The sequence below is a fragment of the Aethina tumida genome, chromosome 1 (assembly GCF_024364675.1).
Source record: "Aethina tumida isolate Nest 87 chromosome 1, icAetTumi1.1, whole genome shotgun sequence".
NCBI classification, from domain to species: Eukaryota; Metazoa; Arthropoda; class Insecta; order Coleoptera; family Nitidulidae; genus Aethina; species Aethina tumida.
Window position 1 is genome coordinate 58,860,507 of NC_065435.1, and position 25,360 is coordinate 58,885,866.

At 29.1% G+C, this 25,360-nt stretch overlaps 1 protein-coding gene across 1 annotated transcript in view; it reads left to right on the plus strand.

Moving 5' to 3' along the window:
* LOC109608473 (follicle-stimulating hormone receptor-like) overlaps window positions 1-25,360 on the plus strand; it is a 69,459-nt gene that overhangs the window by 20,013 nt on the left and 24,086 nt on the right. The window contains exons 2-10 of the mRNA XM_049961184.1: window positions 1,261-1,763; window positions 5,735-5,809; window positions 5,870-5,947; window positions 8,838-8,906; window positions 17,075-17,140; window positions 17,268-17,336; window positions 20,010-20,084; window positions 20,241-20,358; window positions 22,778-23,004. Coding sequence (XP_049817141.1) covers window positions 1,264-1,763; window positions 5,735-5,809; window positions 5,870-5,947; window positions 8,838-8,906; window positions 17,075-17,140; window positions 17,268-17,336; window positions 20,010-20,084; window positions 20,241-20,358; window positions 22,778-23,004 — 1,277 coding nt within the window. The 5' untranslated portion in view covers window positions 1,261-1,263. The remainder of the gene's footprint in view (window positions 1-1,260; window positions 1,764-5,734; window positions 5,810-5,869; window positions 5,948-8,837; window positions 8,907-17,074; window positions 17,141-17,267; window positions 17,337-20,009; window positions 20,085-20,240; window positions 20,359-22,777; window positions 23,005-25,360) is intronic.

The following is a 25,360-nucleotide window of genomic DNA, read 5'->3' on the forward strand; positions in this document are numbered from 1 at the left end:
CACTTGACTAGTTAATCAGTCACTGAATTGACTGTTCAATTCAACGCAATAAATGATCTATTCAAGCAGTTTAATTAATCCGTTGGATAGGAACATGTCTTTTAAATCCAGTTCCGAATGATCGAAATTATGAAATTCATTAAATAGGATTTCCCATCGAAACGTTTAATGGCAGTCAATGATTCAAGTTCGGGTGGAGATTTCTATTTTTGTGATATTGTCATTGTTTTATGACCAGAGCCTTGACTATTGTTTTATTATTTAATCAGCATGGGTTTCCTAATTGCCAAACAATCCGGTAGAGTATACAACACTATAGAAACTTTCCTGTATTGAATTCGAATTTATTGTGTGAAATATTTTGTACCTTAATTTTAAGACAAAACCAAGGTTTTCGTTACAATATTCAATAAAAAGATCATTAGTTTTGTCATAAATGTTGGCCTGTCACGGAAATTAATTACATGGCATTATGCAAAATTTAATTCACAACAATCTTAGACTAAATAATATATACAATATCGATATTATTAGGGAAGACTCTTTAATTAAAATTCTTTACCTATGAGGACATCTTTAATTGTATTAAAAGTAACCGTAAAGTATGTCCTTAAATTCTAAATTAAAAATCCAAACGACCCATAAATGTACTATCCTATCGAACTATCGAAATAAATTTTTTGTAATAAAAACGTTTTGTTAGTACGTGTACATCTCGTTAAAAAGACTATGTAGTTTGTGATTTTTCAATTTCCACATAAATAAATATGCATGAGCGTGTTTTGTGTTACTACACATAAAGCGCAAGTTCTCGTGTACTCGGATTTAATTAAGGCATGTAAATATAGGAAAAATATGCCGCACGAAAAAAAAAAGTAAAATACACCGTGGGCTTAAATCCTTCATCGGGCCCACATCGACGTGTGCGGAATCATAACTAGAGCTCGGCACATGTATTTTTGCATTAATTAATAACGAAATTGGATTCACCTTCGCTAACAGATGCGAAATTAAAAAAATGCATGCCGCTGAAACCCAATAACGAGATGTCAAGCGAATTTCCCACTGCAATTATGTGACGGAAATCGCCCACTCATTTCTCTCGATGTTCTGACACATAATTTCAAACGGGCCGAACAACAAAAATCAACCTGAAGCACCGAACGAATTAATGAATAAACAGATTCGTGTCGGTCGGTTTGTAAACACGTTTAATTTAATCGTGTCAGCCGTTGTCCATTCATTTATTTTTCTTTTCAGACCATGTCGCTGTTGCTCATTTCGCTGACGATATTCTCGACCATTGTCAAACCTTCGACGACGGACGGCAACTTCATAACGTCGACGACCGAAAGATCTCCGCATAAGAAGATCATCATCAAGCCGTTGTACAAGGAAAGCGTTCCACTGGAACCGCCGGATTTGGTCGAAGGTGAGTCTTTGCTGCCCAGCAACAACGACTTCGCCACCAACGTCAAAGAACAGGAGTACATCCCGCGCGAAGAGAAGGGCGACACGGCACCGATAATTGCGCAAGCCGAAAAAGTGGTGATCAGGAAGTTGGAAGACGAACCGGCGGAACTGAATGCGTTTCACTGTGTGACCGAAATTATGAATGAGTTGGAAGTGCGGTGCTACGGAAGTGGTTTGAAGGAGGTGCCGCAAAATTTGACGGAAACCTTGCAGAAACTGACCATCATCGAGGCCAGCATCGAGATGATTAGGAAGGACTCGTTCACCAAGTACGGGAATATCACCGACGTGTAAGTTGTTCTTTGAATTCATTCAATATATGAGCCCTAACAACTATATATTGGGATAAAATATAATGCGAGCATTTCAGGTATTTCACATTTCATTTATTCTAATATACTTATAAAGAAGAAAAATATCAATTTAGTATGGCAAATAAATATTGGGACAATGTAAGATATTTTATGTTTAATCTGGAGTCACATCACCTTTCGCTTTAATGTCTGCATTGACTCCATTAGGGACCAGCACTTTTCCGTGGTAAATTTATGCCAAATCTCCTCTATTTTGGCCTTAAGTTGGGGTAATGTTGTGTGTTGCTTCTTAATGTTTGTTTTATTTTATGCCATACAGGTCAGAACTGCTGGAAAGCCAATAAGAACATTGATATTGTCGCCAAACCATTTTTTTGTTTTGGCTGTATGACAAACTGCTCCATTCTGTTGAAATACTTTTTCAATACTTGGGAACAGACTATTTTGCAGCGTTTACAGTAACATCAATAAATTCAAAAGTTACTGTAGTCTCCATACAGCTCCAAATCATAACTCCTTTGGGAAACTTTACCGTGAGTTTTAGGCAATCCTTGTGAAAAGACTCATGTTTATTGCGAATAACTCGTTTTCGATAATCACCAACACAAACGTCGAATTTCGATTCATCGCTAAAGCCTGTTTTGCTTTTGTTTCGATGTTAACAGTAGCTTTTCTTTTTTTTATATAAATACGAAATTTTTAATGATACACACATAAGTTGATATTTTATAATTCACGTTATAAAACTTAAGTCTGCATTTATGAATCCACACGCGACAACATTCCCTTGATAAATTTAATCCAGTTTCATTATTCTTATTATTTTTATATTTTTATTTTTTTTTTTATTACAGTTTCTTTATACTATCCCAATATTTATTGTCATACAAAATGAACATATTTTTCTTAATGGTAATAGAATAAATATTTTGTTTAATGTGTTTTTGATTGATAATATTTATTGAAAATTAACTAATTATATAAGATTAATTTTTTGAAAAAATAAAATGTTGAACACTTAAATTATCAACTTACTCATTTGTCCTATTTGTTAGAGTATCGTATAAGGTGTCAACTTTGAGACACCCTGTATATATAATTTGTTAAGTGTGCCAAAGATTACAGAAAAATAATATGCGAGATGTTTTATATGGTAAAATAAATTATTTATGTAATTCTGTTAGTTTATTTACAATGTGGACGTTTATTACACACTCAGTGATTTATACGGTTCTAAATAGATTAATGAAATTTTGTAGCATTTAGCTTAAAATAAACATAATTTAAAGCAATACTGATAATTCATTTGTGATGCTTGTTTCAGACTTCAAGAAATATACAATTCAGCTGAAAATTCTAATAAATTAGATGTGCGATTCTAATGCAAACCCATTTATTTTTGTATAAAAGTAACCTAGTTAAATTTTAATATTTTTAGATTTAAATTGAGTTCAGTGGCGACGTGGATGTGCGTTAATAGTGCATTAAAGCTTATATAAATTTCATTCATTTTAAAGTAAGACCACTTCTAAAAATAATGATGGCCCACTTGAACTAAATTCAAAGTAAATGATAAACGTGTATTTTCAGTTCCTTAAGAAAACATTCTTAAATATAGCAGCTGTTTTTGAATTGTATTTTAAAAATATTTATCATAATTTAAATTATTTAATGTGCTGATTAAATAAAACTTTTATAAAAAGAACTAAGAATTAATTAAAAAATATTCATTCTAATTAAAGCCTTGTTTTTAAAATTACAACTCCATGTACACTGCGTGTCTTTTGATGTTGATAGTTTGAATTATTTCAAAAATTAGAATATCAAGGGCATTATAATGCAACAAGTATATATATCCAAAACAAGTTTTAATAAATGTAAATTAAGCAAAATTGCATCTACAATATAACTTTTAAATTAGTAATAAAACTAATATCAACAAGTTCTTTGGCAAATTAATAAAACAAAATTAATTACAATTAGAAAAAAAAGAATAATACCGTGTGTTTAATTGGATTGTACTCTGGTGAACACAGTGACCTCGCATGCGACATGATTATGCATGTTTTTGGTCCAAATTCATGAAAAAATTGCTAATAATTGCTTAGATAACTAAGTTTTGATGTCGTCGAGCATTCATAGATTCCCAATTCAATATGAGCAACTCCGTGTGTGTTTCTAAAGAAGTTTTACTCCACCCTGTAACAGTATCACCACTAAATTTAGCAGTTGGAACCATGCTTTGCTCATGATATTTCTCACCACGTTCACAACGTGTCCATATACGGCTACCCAAGTGATATAATGTTTACATAGACCCATTTATGAACAAACAATTACGCCATTCGGGTGCAGTCTATAGGCGGTGATCGTTAAGCCTTGCACTGCGGGCAACCCGTTGCTCCCTGTTTTACAGAGGCTATTGAAAACGTCTTCTGGCTCTAAGGCCAGCTTTGTGCAACCTTCTTCTGATGTTAGGCAGTGACTTTCACGTATGCAGGAAGCCTGGATTTACAGAAAGTGCCATTTCGTCTAGCAAAAATAATTAGAAAACGTTCCAATGTTCTGGTCGTAGCTCGTTGTCTATAACTGTCATGTTGTATCACCAGTTTGGCAATGAGCTACACACAACCTCAGTGTCTAGGGATAATTTAGCTTTTGGTTTAGAAATTTAGACAATGTGGTCAAGGGTTAATTATTTCCTATGTATATATTGCTATGACTAAATTATCATTATTTTAGGCGGTTTACAACCGACTGTACATTTTATACTTGTGTTTATTTCCATTAAAATCAAACCAAACATTTCTTCGTTGATATTTTTTTTTTAATTCTCCCTACAAAAAATCATAGTTTACCTTTAATTTTATTGGTGCTATTCAGTATAACACAACAGAACGAACATATTTAACTAGACAAGAAATGTTAAGGCTGGAGGGTCTTTTGGAAGGTGGCATAATTCAAACTCAGGTTGTGGTATACAGCAGAACTTAAAAATGAACCCAATAAAATGAGTCAATATCCATAAGGTGCATTGTTTGAAAAAAAATGTAATAAATATAATACTGTTGATTATTATGTCTATTAAATATATAAAAAATAAAATAAAATAAATAAATATAAATATTTTTAAATCATTAATCTAGGACATTCAAATTATCGACTTCAAACGACAGTGTATATTAAAAAACAAAAAGTCCAACTCCTTGAAAATACAACATTTTATATTTATTTTTTAATTATTTTATTGAATCAAATAAATAAGTAATATTAAATTAATATAATAATATGATACTCTGTTAGTCAATCACGATATCTAGTGATAAAAAAATCATACCATTACTATTGAACTTTATCTAAAAAATTAATAATGTGTTACTCCGCCATATTTACCACGGCTGTCGATAACTAATGGACCAAATCAAACGGTCCACGTCTTTCTGTGTAAAAGAGCTTCAAGCTTGCCGTAGAAACTCTTCTAGCTCTCCATCGATTCTGATTCGATACATTTCAAACGATGGAACTTGTGGGATGCAATAAGATGAGACACGTTTCCCCATTGCAAGTAAATGTCGATTAACTGTCAAGCTGGAGACAATTTTATCTGTAACTAGTGTCGTACAACATGAAATTTAACAATAAGATGGGGTTCGTCACGTTCCTGTATAATTCTTCGACAGCGATATTTAATTCTTGTCGAAGTTTTCACATCACCTAATCCACGTTCTCATACCTGTCGCTGTGTTAAAGTCCAGACATGACGAAAACTCATTCTAGTTTCAAGTATTGAGCTGATTATCAAAAAAAAAAAATATATATATAAAACTATTTTTTTATTTGAGCTAAAACTATAAGAAATAATAATGAGCTCACTAGGGTGAGGACATGATATTTGTGAAGATTAAAAAACCGAATATATAAAATTCAAATAATTGCTTAATTTTCAGAACTTTAGGTAACTTGCAACATCTGTCTGTTATCGAAAAAGGAAGTTTTGCCAACATTCCTCATCTGACGTCCATGTAAGTATTTTTATTGTCCATTTTGCCAATTATTTGATATAACTTGTGCATATTTACCAGCTATATCACGGAAGCACCTAAGTTAAAGTATCTGAATGGATTACTACACGGCGTAACATCGAAGAAATTTAAAAGCCTGTGAGTATAAAATATTTTCTGCTAATGTTACCATCTAATTGTGCCATATGTTTTAAATAATCGATTGTATTTCATATAAATGACAAAACAACATAAATTAATGATAAGTGCTCCTCCATTGTTAAATTTGTGTACATTATGGAAATTACTTCTAGTCAGATATAACAATAATTGACGCAAACACTGCGTAAATGCATTTCCACTCAATATCATCAAAACATTATTTTTTATTACGAAATCAATGTACTATGGCAAAAAAGTTCCATTGTATCTACAGACTTATTAATATCAACTAGATCTTTACCTAGACAGAATACAGCTAGGCGTTTCTGTCAGTCGGATGATTAATGACAAGATCAATTAACCAGCGACGTCCAGCCCAAAGCTCGTCCTGACTCATTGACTGCGAAATAATTGTAATCCACGAACGGTCTACCGCCATAACGATCGCATTAAGGTGTTAATATGACCCGATCAACCTCCAGAAAATGGGTTAATTAGCAGTCCTGGACGTTTTAAGGTTAAATGTTGTGGATAAACACGTTTGTGTTTGTCAGGGGCGTGTTTCACAAGTACCACAACATCATCCGGTACGGGAAGGAAATGATTTGAAAGTTCCTAAGGGAAACTGTTGGAAATTGAACCAGCTTAATGCAGTGTGTTTTCACAACGTCCTACCGGATAATATGCAGTTCAGTAGTTAAATCAACGTTATTTAGAATAATGTTGTTTGTTTTGTTTCGGCTTTATTCGGCTTCAAAGTTGTAATTTTTGAATTGATTTTTTGTTAAAAATTTATGCAATTTTATCAAAACTCATACGGAAATTATAATTATCAATCCATTCGCGTTTTTAATTTACATGAAAAAATCTGAACTTTTATCAAATAGAATTTTATAATTTTTGCGTTTTAACAATGGTCGTAAAATTTTATTTTGCATGAAAAAAATTTTTTGCACAAAGAGACATTTTCCTTTTTATTCTTATCTACCATATATACCATACCATGAAAATTTAATACGTATTATCATTTTTTAATTAAAATTTCAGTAGGGATTGTTATTTAATACCTTTTACATGTACAACGACATTTGTTAATTGTAAAAAAATGACCAAAAATTTAAATTTTTATTAAAGCTCATATTGTTAATTCTTTGCATTGTCATGTCAGTACAATAATTAAGAAATGATTAGGAGCACTTATCTTGTCAAAATAAAATAGTATTTGGTTAAATTATTAAAGATTATTTACAGAAAATCAATTTAATTTAGATTATATAATTAATTTGTTTGTGTTTACTAAAAGTAATAGTGTGGTCTACTTAATTTGAAAACAGCACCGTAATTTTTTATCCAATTTTAATTATTAAGTAATGTCATTAAAACTAGTTTCTACAGGGTGTCCCAGAATATGTGGACAATCTTCCGGATTCTGAACGCACTGGCCCATAATGGATGCCCCCAGAAATCCTCGATCACCTGACCTAAATCCATTAGATTTTTTTGTGGGGCTATTTAAAAATTTTAATCTATGCCAATCCAATAGACAATCGTGTAAATTTATTGAAAGTGATTTATTTCTATTGTGACGAAATAAGAACTGATGCGGATGCACATTATTGTTATCAAGAACAAAGTTCTCATCGATAGCATCTTAACAATTTGGTAGTATATCATTAACAATGTTCTTAGTATATATCGGAAAGATCATAGTACCTTGACAAGTGTACACTTCTGTGCGGTAATTATAACAAATTTCTCCCTCGATATCATAATGGAACCCCCTTTAAATGGGTAAAATTGTTGAATTCTTCGACGATTTTGTGGAAAACATTCTCTGTGTCAGATGCGAACTCCACGATCATCACTGTACAAACCAATTTTACTTTCATTTTTGAAAAGTACAGATTTCCATTCTTTCATACAGTGAAGAATCTCCTTATCATAACTGATATGAGCTCCCAACCGTTTTATAGCTGACCAGAAGGTTCCAAGAAAGAACCTCTAGGGTCACTGTTGGCTTTCAATATCAAATATCATTTGCGGTAGTTGATCTACCACACCTTGATGGTTTTCAGGTAGAGTCAGTTTGATATAATCATGTACACAAGCGAGAAATAACTTTATGCAATGGGAGTCGCTTTCGACCCTATGGACCCAGATTACAACATTCCTAATTGCTCTATTCCTCTCATTTATGGAATTAATTTACGTCTGGGCCTGATTATCCGCACAAATTTCATGCTAACACTATCGTAATCAATTATAAACTAATTGCACATTTTATTGACTTCTTTAATAATGTATAAAGTTATTTTCCCTTATCCTATAATAATCCGGTACATATAAAATTCGATAAGAAAAAGTAGTACATATTAATAACACTGTAGCAGAATTAAACATCACAATTTACTATTTTTTAATGAAATTGTGATACTAATTTAAAGCATTAGTTTTCATAATTAGATTAGTGCCTCTTAAAATATCTTTACAAATATATAACAGTGACAGTCATTAGTGAACATAACAAACAAAATTGAACGTGTGCGTCTTGATGGCACTAAAATGAGATAATTGAGGGAACCAATGCCTTTAATCTCTATATAGACTTCTAAGATATTAATGACATTTTATCCAATGCTTTACTTGATCAAAAGGGATAAATTCATTATAAAAATTCTATATACTCCTATTTTTTTATTTCTTCTTATTTTTTTCACAAGGAATACCTTTGCCAAGTTTTAAGGCATGGAAATTTTTTGTGCATTTATGTGTTCGTTCGCATTCGTGAAAGTCAATAAATAAAAAAATTACGGGCATGTTTCCATCTTAAAATGGGCCACGTTCTATTTTAATTTCAATAATAATTTATGTTTAATGAAATTTTCAGGCGAATTCTTCAAACGGGATTGGTGGAGATCTCCCAATTATTTTACGAATTGGACATAATTGAGCTCGTGTAAGTATCCATTTTACTATAAATTAAATAACAGCCTCCGTCGATTGCCTAAAACATTTTTGAACGAACTGTAGTCCCGCTCGTAATAAAGAAATCTCATAAAGTTAATATCCATGTGGATAAAAATACTTTGAAAGCCTTTCTGCCCCGGTATTTATTTTGTTTTGTTCCATATTTCAAGCAAATGCAGACATCACTATTTTAAAACAGCGAGCGGGGTTGCAATTATTCACTGTATATAAAAAATACGCCAGCAACGTACAATATTGCTTTTTTACAGCTGTTACGTCCATTTTTATCAGGTTAAAATATGTGGAATATGCCAGCGAAATTAATTGGTTCATAACAATGACGATTAGTTAAGACAATTTATTTAAGGTCGTTTACGAAAAACAAGTGGAAAACACGTGGAATGAAAAATCATTTGCATTGCCGTAAAAATATATCTGACATGCTTATAAAAGTTTGTATTGCCGTCGACCGAAAAAAAAAGTTTTGTTCTTATTTGATGCTCGAAATCTGACACGCTCCAAGAAGTTTAACGGAGGTCGAATCGTCGCAATATTTACACGTTCTCCTTCAAGCATTTGTTGTGGAATTTATATTCAAAAAGCATTTGATATTGTTGAAATCGGCCATGTTACCGAGAGGTTTATCTTTTCATTCGTTATTTGTTGTTTCACTCGGAAGTGCTCAAACTATCCAGGAAATTTATACCTTAATTGAAACCCTCGTCGTAGAAAGACTACAGCGTTGAACTGATTACGGGTACACTTTTAGAAAACTTATAATTAGTACAAAGTTTGTTAAAATCATATTAAATTAATAATTTGCAATATGATATAAAATATCGACAGTGTGTTAATGACTGTAATGGCTGAAGCATTATTCTGAACAAAAAAATGCAAAACAAAAAGTAAACAAATTTTACTGTATTACATTTATTTCGTTTGTTTTAAATACCGTATTTTGTGTTGCAAAATATTGCAATTAAACCACTGATCAATAATAATAAGTATGTTATAAAAATTAAAATTTTATTTATGATTTTTTTAACTTCTAATCAAACCAATTTGGTGAAAAGGGATTTTTTCATTTTTTTCAAATTTAACTAGATTTTGATAATTAATTTGTTGTAAATTAAAAGATTTCGACTTTGTATGAGTTCTAGATTACATTAAAACTATTGTAACCTTTTTTGCTTCTGATAAATTAATTTTTTATAAGAATATATTTTTTTCACCTTTTTTGGAAAAGAGATACGGAATATGGAATAATTTGGAATAAGATACGAAATATTTTTTAGGGTAATCTCTTTTGAGATTTAGAATATTTTTTGCGGTGTTTTGAAATTACACATTTTTGCTATACATACATTAATTTGGCTTTATAACAACAAACTAATAAATTTCTGACAAAAAGTTGTCAGATTTGTTAACTAGTTAGTTATACCACATACAATAAAATAAATAATTTATATTTTTTTTATTAAAATGGAATTATTCTCAATTTTAAACGCCAGTATAAATAGGCGCATTCGCCATTTTTTAAACATAGACAAAAATATTGCTATTTAACCAAACTTGCCTAATTAGGCAAGTAAATAATAACCGAATGATCAAATTTTATATTTTATTTTCGATTTTATTTAGTAATTTTTGCATAAACTAATCTTTTTGAATAAAATTTGGTGAAAAATTAATTTTTGATCTTGATTAAATTAAATCAGGTACTTACAACACGTACTTTATAACATTTCTTTTTTACTACTTGAAAATTTTTTACTCAGAGTGACAATTTTCGAAGTATTTGTATTCGATTTAGAAAATTAAAATGGTACAGATTCTTTTATTAACTATTTAACTTATTTATTAGAAGATTACGGAGAACGGAAAAATATATTGATTTGAAATTTTTATGACAAGTATAACTAAATTTGAACTACTTTAGTCTGAATAAAATTTTACCTCTGGTTCCGCCGAAAGTGGCGTTAACTTGTTATTTTCGGATTTTTAATTTCTACATGTATTTGCACATTTAACAATTGATTAGACAACTATTAGATTATATATGGTAGCCATTTTATTTGCAATTACAAGCAGAATTTAAAAGTAGGTCAACTCAAGTTGTAATTATCATAAGAATTACCCTATAAATACCTTTTTCCGTTCTCCATACACTTCTAACGAAAATGTTATGTGAATCACCCTGTATAGAATAGCTGCCATAAGAAGGTCACTTTAATATATTTTTGTTATTGGGCTGTTGAGAACGAAACATTTGTAGTATTTTTGATAAGTTATCTTCCTGTTAATTCAAGTTTCAGATAAATAATCAACTTTGGCTATTGTAATGAAAAAACTGAAAATCAGAACTAAATTTTTCGTAACTTTTATCTAATGAAAACTACATAAAAAGTTTGTACATCAAATTTGGCAAAACTAAGATAAACGAACACATTTTATACATATTTCGTTTCCACTTGTTTGCATCCTCTTCAAGTTGACAAATAATTTTTCATTCTTACTCAAAATGGAAACAATGATCAGCAAAACTTAAAATATGATTAAAATATATAATTATTTATATTTCTTAAATCCAATTATCTCTAAAACGGTCACGAGAAACATTTATAAAGTGTGCCTTATTTCTAACAAAAATAATGAACAAACAATATTATTCTGAAATATATTCCAAGAAGGTTTTAAAGGAAATGTCGTGGGAGGTACCCCCTTTATCTACAACTATACTTTATTAAATACAATCTTATAGAAATATTAACAGTTTTAATAACGTCGCCTTTTTTACTGAACTATTATTTATTTATGTTTTTGTTTATTCTAAATAAATGTAGTATAGCTTGCACTACATTCATTTTACTTCAGAATGTGCCAACATTTTGTGTTGATATGTAGCAGATATGGTGGGCGTGAGATATAAATATTTACGTATGACACCTCGAGTTTACCCGAGAAATAAAGTAACTTTATTTGCAGTAGTAAATTTTGTGGAGTGAAGTTTCCAACACCAAGTTGAAACTAAATTTTAGAGGCGGTGATTACCCTATTTATAAACATATAAACAGATAATTTCAACGCATATTCGGAAACATTATAAATAACTTCATTTCTTTCCTTTTACTTTATTAGCAGTGATGCGATTGTTTGAAAGGTTCCCGAGTGGTGTGCACGTAACGTGAAGTTTCTGTTAAAGTTGAAATTAAATTCTAAACGAGGCGATGTGTCAATATAATGTGTTATGGTTTAAATAAATAAATGGTGGCGCTTAAAACTTTTTAACGTCGCCACAAGATCGGCTAGAGTTCATCAGATTTTCCTCGAGTTGAAACTAACGAACTGAATTGAATTAAATAGGGATACGTTTCATCAGAAGTTGGGCGATTTGCTTACTTTTCAAACATAAAACTTTTAGATGCATGGGATATTTGAATCTTCTATTCAGCTGTAATTTATTCAATTAGTAAAACGCAGGACGGTGAAAATTACAAGTGATGGATAAATGTAACGATAGAACTTTTTTTTTTTAATGTTACCAAGGGGTGAAATATTAAAGAATCGATCATTTGTTTTGTGGCAATTTCTGACGTTCAATTTTAAGGAAAATAAACGAGTTTTTAATAATAATAACTATAACTGATTTATCGTATTTTGTACGATTTCACGAATCCGACCTAAAAATAAATATAGTCAGAAAGAACAGATAATAAAAAGACACAATCGTGTTTTTTATCAAAAAATATTATTTTATTATAATAGAAATGCCGGGTAAAGAAATAATAAAAATATAAGACGAGACTAAGAAAAAAACACAGCTTGGGGAAGAGAGAGACTTAAAAATTATCAAAGTCACTGTTATAAAATTCATTGCTAGTATTCATATTATAATGTAGTTCGATTGAAAATCTCTTTCATATTTTGACTGAATATGATTCGATAATATAATAAAGTGTGATTTGTTGGAAAAAAATTTTCTTCTTATAATATTTTCTTGTCCTTATTTTCCTGCGTTCCGGTTTAATTTAGTCGATTTTTCTAAGGTGGAATATATTAATTAATTTAAGAATATGTTTATTTTAAAACCTTTCTCCCCGTTCCATTTCTCTTTAAAAAAAAATGTGACAGTATAAACTTTTTAACTTTTCCACAAGCTTAACGAGAGTTTATCCTAGGATTTTCTCGGGTTTGAAATAACGAAATGAATTGAGTTAACTGCGGTTACGTTTCATCAAAACTCATTATTTACTCTAACATCAATCTTTCAGTCACATTGGATATTGACTTTTTCCATTATTTAATATAACAATAGCACGATTTTAACTTGCTACCAAGTGAAATATAAACAAACAAAATGAAAAAAGGTTTAAAACACAAAGTCAACTGGAGAAAAACCTTAATTGAGGAACGATTAATTAAAACGTAATAAACCCTTGTAACGGTTGGTATACAAGCAGGAAATATAGAAAATTAATTAAATTATTAAGCTTTATTTGAACTTTGACTTTCAATTTCAACTGAAATAATTGCGTTTTAAGAGATTTTATTTCTTATTTTTTAATCGTTTTTTCATTAAAGAAATAAACCATCTAAAAAGTAAAGGTCCGAATTTCAAATAAAAGTGACAGTGAAAATATAAAAGTTATATGTTATAATGGGGAAAACACAAGGTACTTCATAATTAATGAATAAAAAACTATGTTCATGATTAAAAAGTATTAAGATTTAACCAAGCTTGTCTAACTTAGACGCAAACAGTTTAGTTTCTTTAAAGTTTTTTTTTTTTATTTATAATCTGCTCGCCTTTTGAAATAATTTCAATTTCCTGAATTAAATATATTTTGACCAGTAATACTATTTGAATATTTGCAGTCCTAGACATTTTACTTTTTATAAATTTATGACAAAAATACATAATATTTAATTTCTTGTAAAATTTTTATTTCTGAAAAGTACATTTTATTCGGATCATTCTTAATTTATCTGTTGTTCCGTACTATAAAATGCTTCAAAGAAAGCTTTCTTCTGAGGATTTTGTCGCTATAATTCCAACGTGGCAATCTGAGTCAACCTGCAACACATATAACAGAAGTAAAAAACGTTATTTTAAATTTTGTTTAATTATTTCCATATATATTTTGGCATTATTCAAGGAAGTTTATGCAAAACGAACAGAAATAATATAATATTAATTTTTCTGATTTAGCCTAATTATTATATTTATAAGCATAAAAATTAATTCTCTACTTGCAAATATTGTATATGTGAATTAAATAGTGTAAAAATCAAGTATAATTAATTGTAAGGAGGTGGAGGTTTTTTAGATTACTTACAAGGATTTAGGTTTCAGAATAAGAAAACTTCTTAAATGATGAATGAATGAAGTTTGACAACAATGTTGACTTAACTCACAACTTACTTCATCCTCTTGTTAGAAACCTATTTTATAAAAATCTGGTTTTCTATCGTTTCCTCAGATTTTATCGAATCTTTATAGTGTTCAAATAAAAGTTCAGTTACTTTTCTTACTTACTGAATTATTTATTGACTGTTGTACACGTTGTTTAAATATTGCAACCTGTTTGCCAAGCATTTAAGATCAGTTTAATCCGTTATTCTTTAAATTTGTTTGTTTGTTATATCTTTATTTGTCTTGTTTTCCTTTTATGTGTTTGTTGATGCAGGTTGTTAATAACCTGAGTTTTAATTGAATTCCTGTATTATAAACATAGAACATTAAAACAGTAATATTTTGATTTTGTGGTGTGAATTGTGTGTGATCACATTAATTAAGATTGGCTGATTCAGTACATTGTGGCAAATTAGAAAAAGGGACAACTTCAAAAAATTTGAATTTTTAGTTCTATTTTGACAAACAATTGTAGAACATAAAAACATGCATTTATTTTATTTGTTTCAAAACCTATTGAATAACTTTTCAGACATGATAAATGAAGAAATCTAACCACACCACTAAATTAAATACACCCTGAAATGAGTATATACTATACAAACTGTCAAAAATAGCACAATAATCTTACTTTACAACAATTGAGAAAGGTAACCACAAATTTATTTAAGTATTGTATTATTGGTATAATATTCCAATATTGTTGAAAAGTAAGATTATTTGTACTATTTTTGATAGTTTATTCCATAGTATACTTAATTAAAAGATAAATTTATAAGAAGAGTATGATTTTTATTTTTTTCATATAATTATTAATAGGTGTAATTTTTTATGAAATTTGGATATAATGGGGTGTTTAATCCGGGGCCATATATAGATTTGCTATAAAAAATATCCAACAGGTTTTAGTTTTGTTCCAAAAAACATAATATTTTGTCTATAAATATATATTTTCGTGCTTTATAAGTGAAAATAGTTCGTCAAAATAGGATTAATAATACACGGCTGCACTGTATAAGAAAAGCTGATCAACTGAAATAAAGGTTAGTGACATTAAAATTAATATTGAATAGAAATTGTATAGTCGTTCGATATCTTGAGTAAACTTCTAACTTAACTATAGTAATAAAATTACAACCTACAACCTGTTACATAAAATAATATTCAGTATTTAATTTTATGAGTTGAAAAAATCATTTCATCATAACTTTTCCAAAAGTGTACAAGTAGTAGTTAATAAAATCAGAAATAAAGTTTCCTTCGGTTGACCTTTAGATTGCCTTATCTTTGGTTAAATCATAATATGTTTGTACTATAAATAGTATTTAAGTATGTCAAGTCAGTTACGGGCCACCTTGTAAAAGGAAAGAAGGAAACTTGGTCTCTAAAATGTTTGGCAACATGTAATTTGATAATATAGTTAAACAAGACTTGTTCCCAAAATTTGTCCGTTGCTAACATTTTAATAAAGGTGTTGGAATTGAAAAATAACGTCTACAAGCTGATGCCGCCATAATATAATGTCTATGAAGGGGCCATTACGTTCAATAACTTTTGCAATATTTCATCAAAAACATACCAGCCAACTTTTATAGGATATGATCCGTTGAAAACCTTTAGCAATATATTAAAACTTCAAACGCAACTAAAACTTAATCTGTAAACATTAAGCTCTTCAGATAGTTCTTTTTATCGACATCGCAATCAACGTGGCTGAATTGATCTCGACAAACCCAAACTTAATTAAAAAGTAAACCTTCAGTAAATTCTATTGTCACACAATCGCGAAAGTTTAAACGTTGTTGACATTATCGTTGTAATTGAAATAAATTCAACAATTATAACGTGCAAAATGTGTTGGAAACAAAAAAATATATCGATTCGTTTCGGGACTCCCGCAGTTCACACAGTGATTCGCAATTGCTTTTTTATACATTCAAATCCTCCAATCCGAAGATTTATCTAATCATGAAACATTTATTTTCACTTTTTTTTTACGTCGATGGCCTGATCTAATTTAATCGAATAATAATTTCTAACCTGGACAGAACAACCGTAGTAAAGCAAGATAAAAAAGACGTGTGAGCTTTCTCAACTCTTTCTTATATCGTTTTTATCCATTAAGTAAATACCTTTAAGGCCTGCCGTAGACGCAAGAGACTATTCATCATTTGATGGCGGCCGTAAAAAAGACCAATATTGTATCTTTATCGAAACCAGCCACTTCAACACTTTATGCCCGGTATAGGGTTACCGCAATGATTATTAATTTAATCCCCTGGTCAAACTAATGAAAATTTAACCTTGCTTTTAAAGAAAAAAAACTAAATAAATCACCTCAACACCCGTTAGTTTTCCGTAAATAATGATGCTGACAGCAAATTATGTTGTATCAGTAAATACGCCCCACACCTTTAAACTCAAATATGTGGCAGACTTTACAGCACGGCAATATAAAATTTTTTGATTAAACCTAAATAATAAATCGTTCGTTTCGAAGAAACCTAGTACAAATATTGGCAGTGGACTGTTCCACTGTTCCACGCGTGATGATGTACACAGTTTTACTGAGTGTAAACATTGCTTCTTGTTGTGGCATTGTAAATTTATTCTTACGCACATTTACACTTTAATAAATCAAATATTAGCACTCTGGAAATTCGGTGGCCAGATAATTATGTTTGTTGACTGTCTACAATGTGTGCGATGCAACTAACAAATATTAATAGGGTTCGTCGTTTCAGCGACTTGGATTCGAACAAAATACGGAAGATCCAGTCGAATTCCATCAAAATTAACGCCAATCAACTGTAAGTATATACGAATCGGTGAGAAATTGTTGCTCAAATAGAAATAAAAAAATTTAATCTCAATAGCTTAAACAGTACACAATAAACCGATGAACTTCCAACAAAGTCCTTTCGATTTTATTTGCAGGAGCATGAACTTCAACGAAATCACCTCAATAGAAGATTACGCTTTCAACGGTTCGCAGATTGGAAAGCTGTAAGTATGTAAACACTTTGAACTTCCAATTTGCTGTTCAACATTGGAATTATACAGTTCATACGCGCCAATTGAAGTTCGGCCGATAACTTTCAATAATTTTTCGGCGATAGTGTGCGTAGAAATTGCCATTTGCGTTGGCTGTATACGCAAAGGCATTTCTTCAATGTTAATATTTAATAGGTGTTTCGCACTCGTTTTCTTTTGGGGATGAGTGATTTATTAACTGTCTCTTCCGGTGAATTTTATATATTTTGGGTTGTGCCGTTTATATCCCGAAGCTTTTAGCTGATTGGTATTATATATGTATATAAGGCGCGGCATAGATTGACAATAAATTAAATCATATTTGGCGCGTTGACGTCAACCATCAACAACAATAAAATATCATGAAATCGGTTCAAAAACCCAAGACATTTTCTGCGATATATTTTTTGGTATAAGAATCTTTTATTATAGATTTTGACAAATATTCGATGTCGGTTTTTAAATTTTTAATTAGAGTTTCTAGTATAATATTTTAAGGAAATAATAATAATAATAGTAATGTATTTTACGTAGTTATTTATTGTTTATTAAAAATTACTACTGTACTAAGTATTATTATTATTGAGAAAATGTTGAATTAAAAAGGAATATAACTTTTTTGTTTATAAATTGGATACACATGTTTATATTTAAGAGTTTTAAGAATTTTTAATTTGATTTTATTTGTATCTCAAAAAGCTCATAAAGCTTATAAAGTTATTTGAAATAAATACTTTAGTAGAAACAAATTTTTATTTAAAATTAATAATAAAAATATATTCTTTGATTGTGATTTATAAGAAAATATATTAAAAAACAATGTTGAGTATTCTATATAAAAATATATATTCTTTATTTTTTATAGTGAAATTTTGATATTCCTTGTAATTTTTGATTTTTTTTGTATTTCAAACAGCTTATACAGTTATTTGAAATAAATAAAATATATTTTATACAAATAATTTCTAATTAAAATTAAATATACTTTTCATATTTTATTAAATGCTTTTATTATACTTTATATCTAATTTTTAAGTAATTTCTGCATCAATTTAATAAAAGGGTTTTTAAAATTATTTCTGAGACAAAATTCATATTAATTTAAATTGACGTTCATTAAAATTCAATTAGAAATATTCTTTTCTCAATTAAACTTTTAACTAAATTATAAAATTATCTCATAGAGAAAGGTATAATACCTCTTACTAACTACTAAATATTAAAATTTAATTAAGAACTTATTTGTTATTTGTTATTTGAAATAAATAATTTATATTTTTTATAAAAGTTAAAAAAAGTTAAATTATATAAAACATATACATTAAAACATTATTTTTATTCTAGTTTGTTTCTAATTTTTAAGTAATTTCCGCCTCAATTTAATGATAGAGTTCTTAAAATTATTTCTAAGGCAATTCACATTAATTTGAATTGATTCATTAAAAAAAAACAGTTTTATAGTGCAATTTGAAATATTATTTTTCTCAATTAAACTTTTACCTAAATTATATAATCATCTTATAGAGAAATCTCTGTTTGTTTACAAAATTTCATTAAGTACCTTTTAAGATTAGTCAACGTTTAAAGAATTTATTTCTCCAAATTTTAATTTCATATTTTTTGCATTTCAAATAATTCATAAAATTTTTTGAAATCAAAAAAATATATTTTATATAAAGCTAATTTCTATTTAAAATTAATAAATATTTCTTATATTTTATTGAATTATATAAAAAATATATATTAAAAAACTTCATTCTACTTTATTTTGCGTTTCATAATTTGTACCAATTCTTGAATAATTTCTGGGGCAATTCAATCAATTGGTGTTTTTAAAATTATTTCTGAGACAATTTTGAAATAATTTATTCAATTCTTAGTAAAATTATAAAATAATGTTAATATCAAGGTTTAGAGAAATTAAGTTTTAGTTAAAATTAATCTAATACTTCTTAGATTATATTTAATTGTATAAAAAATATAAATATCAAGATTTTTGTATTTTAACAGTTACATTATAGTTTAACATTTATTTTAAATACATAAAATGGTGTATACTAAACTAATTTTTAGTTAAAATAAAGAAAAACTTGTTAGATTGTAATAAAGTTGGTGTGAAAATAGAAGTCACAATTATAAATACTTTTTACTTACTACTTGTTTAGTTATTTAATATTTATAAATTGATAGGATTTTTTATTAATTATGTAACAATTAAATATCTGATTATAAAATAGTAATTGAAATTATATATAAGACATTTTAAAGAAATGAAGCAAATAAGTATTTACTTTAAAATTATTAGTCAAAATAGATGATGAGAATATTGATTTAAATTATATATTTTATATTAATGCTATTTAATAGTTAATGTGATCATTTTTGAAGTAATACAATTTAATTCCAGTTTTAATGAGCTTATCAAACATAGATTTACAATAACTGAAAGCATTAAACATACACAAATTATTATTTTATGCTATAATAAACAAATAAACATGCATGCTGATTCTAAGTTTTACACCAAAATAAATATTTCCGTTGGAACACACAGAAAGTGAAAATAATCTGTTTTATTGGATGAAGCGGTATTTTGCGGTAAAACCAGCGGCGGCTTATTGAATTTAACTTTCAATTTGGTTACAGGCATTTTAACGGCAACAGGAAATTAAAGTCGCTGAATTCCGACGCTTTCACCGGCATGAAAACATTATTCGAGCTGTAAGTTATACTTACGTAATAATTGATCTTGAGTCCTGTTGATCCTTTTCCTTTTATAAGAGTTCCGGTGATTGCGATGTTGACGGGAAGGAGATCAACAAGTCAATCAATCAAATAAAATGTTTGTTTTAAATCGCAGCAGTTCTTTGCTTGCAGGGACCTGTCGTCGACGTCCATCGAAAATCTGCCCATTTCCGGACTCAAGGAGCTCGAGGTGTTGAAAATCCAACGGACACCGTCCCTAAAAACCATACCCAGCATTTACGATCTTCCGGTAAATATGCATGCACAAATTATCGGTTCTTGTTTGTCAATAATATTAGCGGGTATACGTCGAATAATATTTGCTGGGACATTAAGATAATTGCGACAGTCCATGTTCAAATTTGTTGATCGAATTAAGCAAATGACTAATCGATTGGAAACATATAATAATGTGGTGCATCAAATTTCTCATGTGAATAATTATACATATTCATAAATCAAATGTACCATATATTCACTTTATTTTGTCATAAACAAATTATTATTTTAATAATTAAAATATAATTGTAATTATTTATATCACTAGGTTACTTTTGATTTTTAGTTATATTTGAAGTATATTGGACGTGTGTATTATTCACAGTGTATGTATCAATTTTGAATTTATACATTACTACTTTTAATATAGAAACACCCCTGTAATTTTTTATCTGTTACTAGATTTTAATTATTTTCTTAAATCAGCAACATTTTCATTTTAAAATTGGAACACCCCTGTAACTTTTTTAATTTTAATTTGATTTTAATAGGTAATACATCAAAAGACTAGGCCCACCATAAAAATGTTTTCTATATTATCTCTACCAACAGAAATTGAGTAAAATATATGTTTAACATTTTATATTATTCACTTATCTACGAGTTCTAATTCAAATTTTGATCTCCGATATATTCTAAACGGTAAGAATTATGAAAAAATTTCAAGATAACTTTTTTGCAGAGCGTTCAATTTCCTACAAAAAATGTAAATAGATTATGTACGATTAAGTAATGGCATCTGTCTCATATTTCAAAATCCATGTTTTTTCAACTTTTTTAGAGCACCCTAGTATATATAGATAAATAATCAATTTAATCAAAATTTTTATGTGTAATTTTTATTTGGAAATTATAGTGTACCTTACCTAAAATATCGGGAAAAAAGTTTTCCAAAAATTACAATGTGTGGCGTATTAAATTATCTTTAGCTATTATATAACGATATTTCTGATAAATTTTAAGATTTAATATTGACGTCTATGAAATATACATAACAATTTAACATAACCATCAACAATTTGTTTGAATATTGTATATGTATTGTATGTAAGTTTTTGCGACTTTAGTGCATATAAAATTTGGTTTATAAAAGTATAAATAAATAGATAAATATAACTTATACCCTTTACGTTTTATAGACAAGATTAATCAACTTGAAATTTATCATATTTATTCGTTATATCTTAACTCATTCATATATGGGAACAGCAGAGATTTTACAATTGAATCAATGTTAAAAATGCTCTTTGAATTCCTAGTATATAAGTTTTTAATTTTAATAGAAATTTATAATCTGCATCTTATTTATATAATACATATGTAAGGTATTCAAAAATTATGTTTTTCTCCGATTTCCTATCCTCCTAATGGTTGCAACTTACTCTTTTAACTTTCTCAATTCAATTTTCAGCTAAATTATAAAAAAATCTTATACAGAAAGATATAATACTTACTACTTACTTACTATAAGGTATTAAATTATAACGAAGAGATAATTATTCCAATTTATAATTGATAAATTATAATTTTTTAAATAATATTGACACTATTGAATTAAATTTATTTTTCATAAAATTTCAATAAATATACTTAAAATAATATAAAGTAATTTTTAGGATTTTTATAATATTTTACCATTCTATATGAATTTATTTTAGTAAAGAAATTAAAATAGTAAATAATAAAAAAAAATGCATACTTATCTTATCTAAATTTTATATTTTAATAAAACTGCTAAAATGACTAATATTGTAAAAATAAAACAGAAAATCAGCAAATAATTAATAAAATAAAAAATGTAATAAAATAAAAAAATCATTTTAAATATTAAAATTGAATAAATAAAACTTGTTTTTTAAAAACCTTCTACGATTTTTAAACAATATTAATTATCTCAAAATTTACTATATTTACTTGTTATATCTTAGTTCATTCATATTTAGTAACGTTAAAGATCTGTACTGAATCTAGCAATACTCATAACAACTAAAATCCATCAATTTGGAACACCCTGTATATATAATATTGAAATTTTTGTTACAAAAGATAAAAATTTAATAAAAAACAAGATTGTAAAGAGGAAAAATATAAATAAAAGGGCACAAAAACATCTACCTATATATCTATTAAGTAAATATACCTATTAAGTTAATATATAAAAAAACAAAAAACATGTATGTCTCCTGAATTCTAAACAAATTAACCCCAATTAAAGCTTATGTAGCGAGTTTTTCTCCGGTGTCGACGATTAAACCGTCGTGAAATTTTTCCCGCCGATAAAAAAAACCGTCTGGTCGTCATGAATCACCGCAGAAACGTGCCTCCTATCCCGCTCCCAACATTAAAACCGATCGTCGTGCGTGTGATACGAAATGTTTGACATTTTACAGAACTTGAAACGTGCCTTGTTGACATATTCGTTCCACTGTTGCGCCTTCAAGTACCCCGAACAGCACCATCCGGAGAAGCATGCCGAATACCGAAAACTGTGCCCCATCGACACGGGACAGGACGCCGACTTGCACAGCAGGAGGCGACGTCACAGCAGGAAGACACGTGACGACGACAGCGAAGAGAGCAACGAGAGCGTCGAAGACACGTTCAATTACGGGGTTCCGTGAGTTTATTTGTTTCTATTTGTTAGAGTAAGGACGGGGAGTAAAAATTGTTAATCGACGTGATATTACCTTTGTTTATATGCATTAACGTGTAAAGGTATTACGTTTAAATATGTGCTGCTGCCGCATCATAGAATTAAATTAATTCATTTGATGAAACCAATTGTAGCATTATTATTGACTTACGAGTATTGAAATGTCGACATTTAAAATTCAATATACTCGGTGACAGAAAATAGAACACATAGATTCTGTGGTCAGATTTAATTGATTTTTGGTATACAGTTTATGTGTAATGAAGTGTAAGTGATTAATAAATTCAGAAAAAAAATATTGAATATATTGATCAGTATAATTTTTTTAAACCAATAATGAACTGAACCTGAGACTCGTCTTAGCATTAATCTAAAGATGTGATCAATTTCCTGAAATACCACATTCCATACCATCTCCACTTGACGCTGAAGTTCAGCCAAAGTCTGTGGATGAAGTGCTAAATCTCGAATTATGATCTCCCACATGCCATGCCAACAAATTTCCATATAAATTTGTTGTTGTTGGAATAATTGCAAAGGATTTTGAGTCCTAAGGCAAGGTAGCAAATAGGATTCCTTAATTTTCTGGTTACATAGTTGGAGAGTCAAATTACCTCTAATAAATATTAAAAGTTGTCATCTACAACAGACAGGTCATAGTTCCAGGTATTCCTTATAAAGATGTCTCTCCAAAAAATACCCGACCACCATATATGGCCAAACAGAACAGGTAGTCATCGCTGAAGACGACCTCATTCCATTCCATATCCTGAAGCAAAGCAGCATTCTTCTCTAGACCATTGGTTGACATGATTCGTTGCTTAACGTCTCCCTGAACCTCACGTAGTCTCTTCCACTATTTGAGACAGTGCTTCACCTAGACTTCATCCCATTAGCCATCCACAGATCTAATTATTTTTGTCGTGATAAGGACATGTGTACACACCAATTTTCATTAAAATTGATGCACTGTATCTATGTGTTCTATTTTATATATACATTTTAAGAAAATAAGTAAACATCACTTAATTTAATTTGTAGAAACTTCTTTCTTGTTATTTAAATCAAGGATTATTGTACCTTGAGTCTTTGAAGGAATAGTAATAATAATTGAATACGGAGGTGATTTACAGGAAACTGCATACAAATATTCACAAATAACAGTTATTAATTTTCCTTTTATTCATATTGTGAGAAACGAGACAAGAACATGTCTGAAAAGCAAAATGTCTGATAACTAGTTAGTAACTAGTAGTTAGTTTAATGGTGTGTAAAAGTATTTCCAAGCTAGTCGGTAAAATAGATAATAGACATCCCTCAGGAGTACAAAATGAGCAAATTAAAGATTCGAAAATCACTGCTATAAATTGAGCTCCAATTCTATGCAAGTTTAATCAACCAGCATCAAAGAGCGGACGCTCAAGGATTCATAGATGTTACGCAAGCTCGTTATCGCACGCAGATTTATCACAGTTATTAAGTAATTGGATAATTAATTTTAAGTGGATCAATTACGGCTTACATAATGCACTCATTAAAATCGCCTTTGCAATCCGCGAACTTCATATTTATTTATAACAGACGGGGGAATTTACATAAGAACTTTTAACAATTTTACCCCCCACGCCGAAAAAAGCAAGCCCCATTATAATTAAACAAACGTCCAGGGCAAGGAACGAAATTAATCCGATTAAATCGCGCGCATAATTTTTCGAGGACCAATTAACTTGGAAAATATATTTTATTATGGGCCCAAGTATAATTGTTAGGACGGCGTTATTGTCCCTTTCGGATTATTTTCGCTTACTGCCAGTTTAACGATACACTCAAGGGAAATTGGCGAGATTTGAACCTTGATTTCTCTGTCTGAAAATTACACCCCGGCCAGATTTTACTATGGTCCGAATGACAAAATCACCACTATTTTATCGCATTTATGATGTCGAATAAAAGGAATGGGAGACAAGGGCCATTCAATTTGTTTTACCGGTTTTTAGTAGATAAGTCTTACTTGAATGTATTCCATGTAGGTACGTAGTACATCTTTGTGGCCATTTATAATTTTTGTATATTGATATTATTTATCAAAACAGGTAACTACAAATTTAAACAGATATTAATTAAAGTGGCAATGACCAGCTCATTGAATGAGCACAAAAAACACAAAAAGAGTTTTAAAAAATCGTGCTTAATTGAATGTAAAAATATCATTGCCAAATTTGATAAACAAATTAAAGCAATAACAGATACCTAAAGTGCTTCGTAAAAAAATGTATTTGCATTACATTTGAGGCCAATAGAATTATTATTGATTTTTATT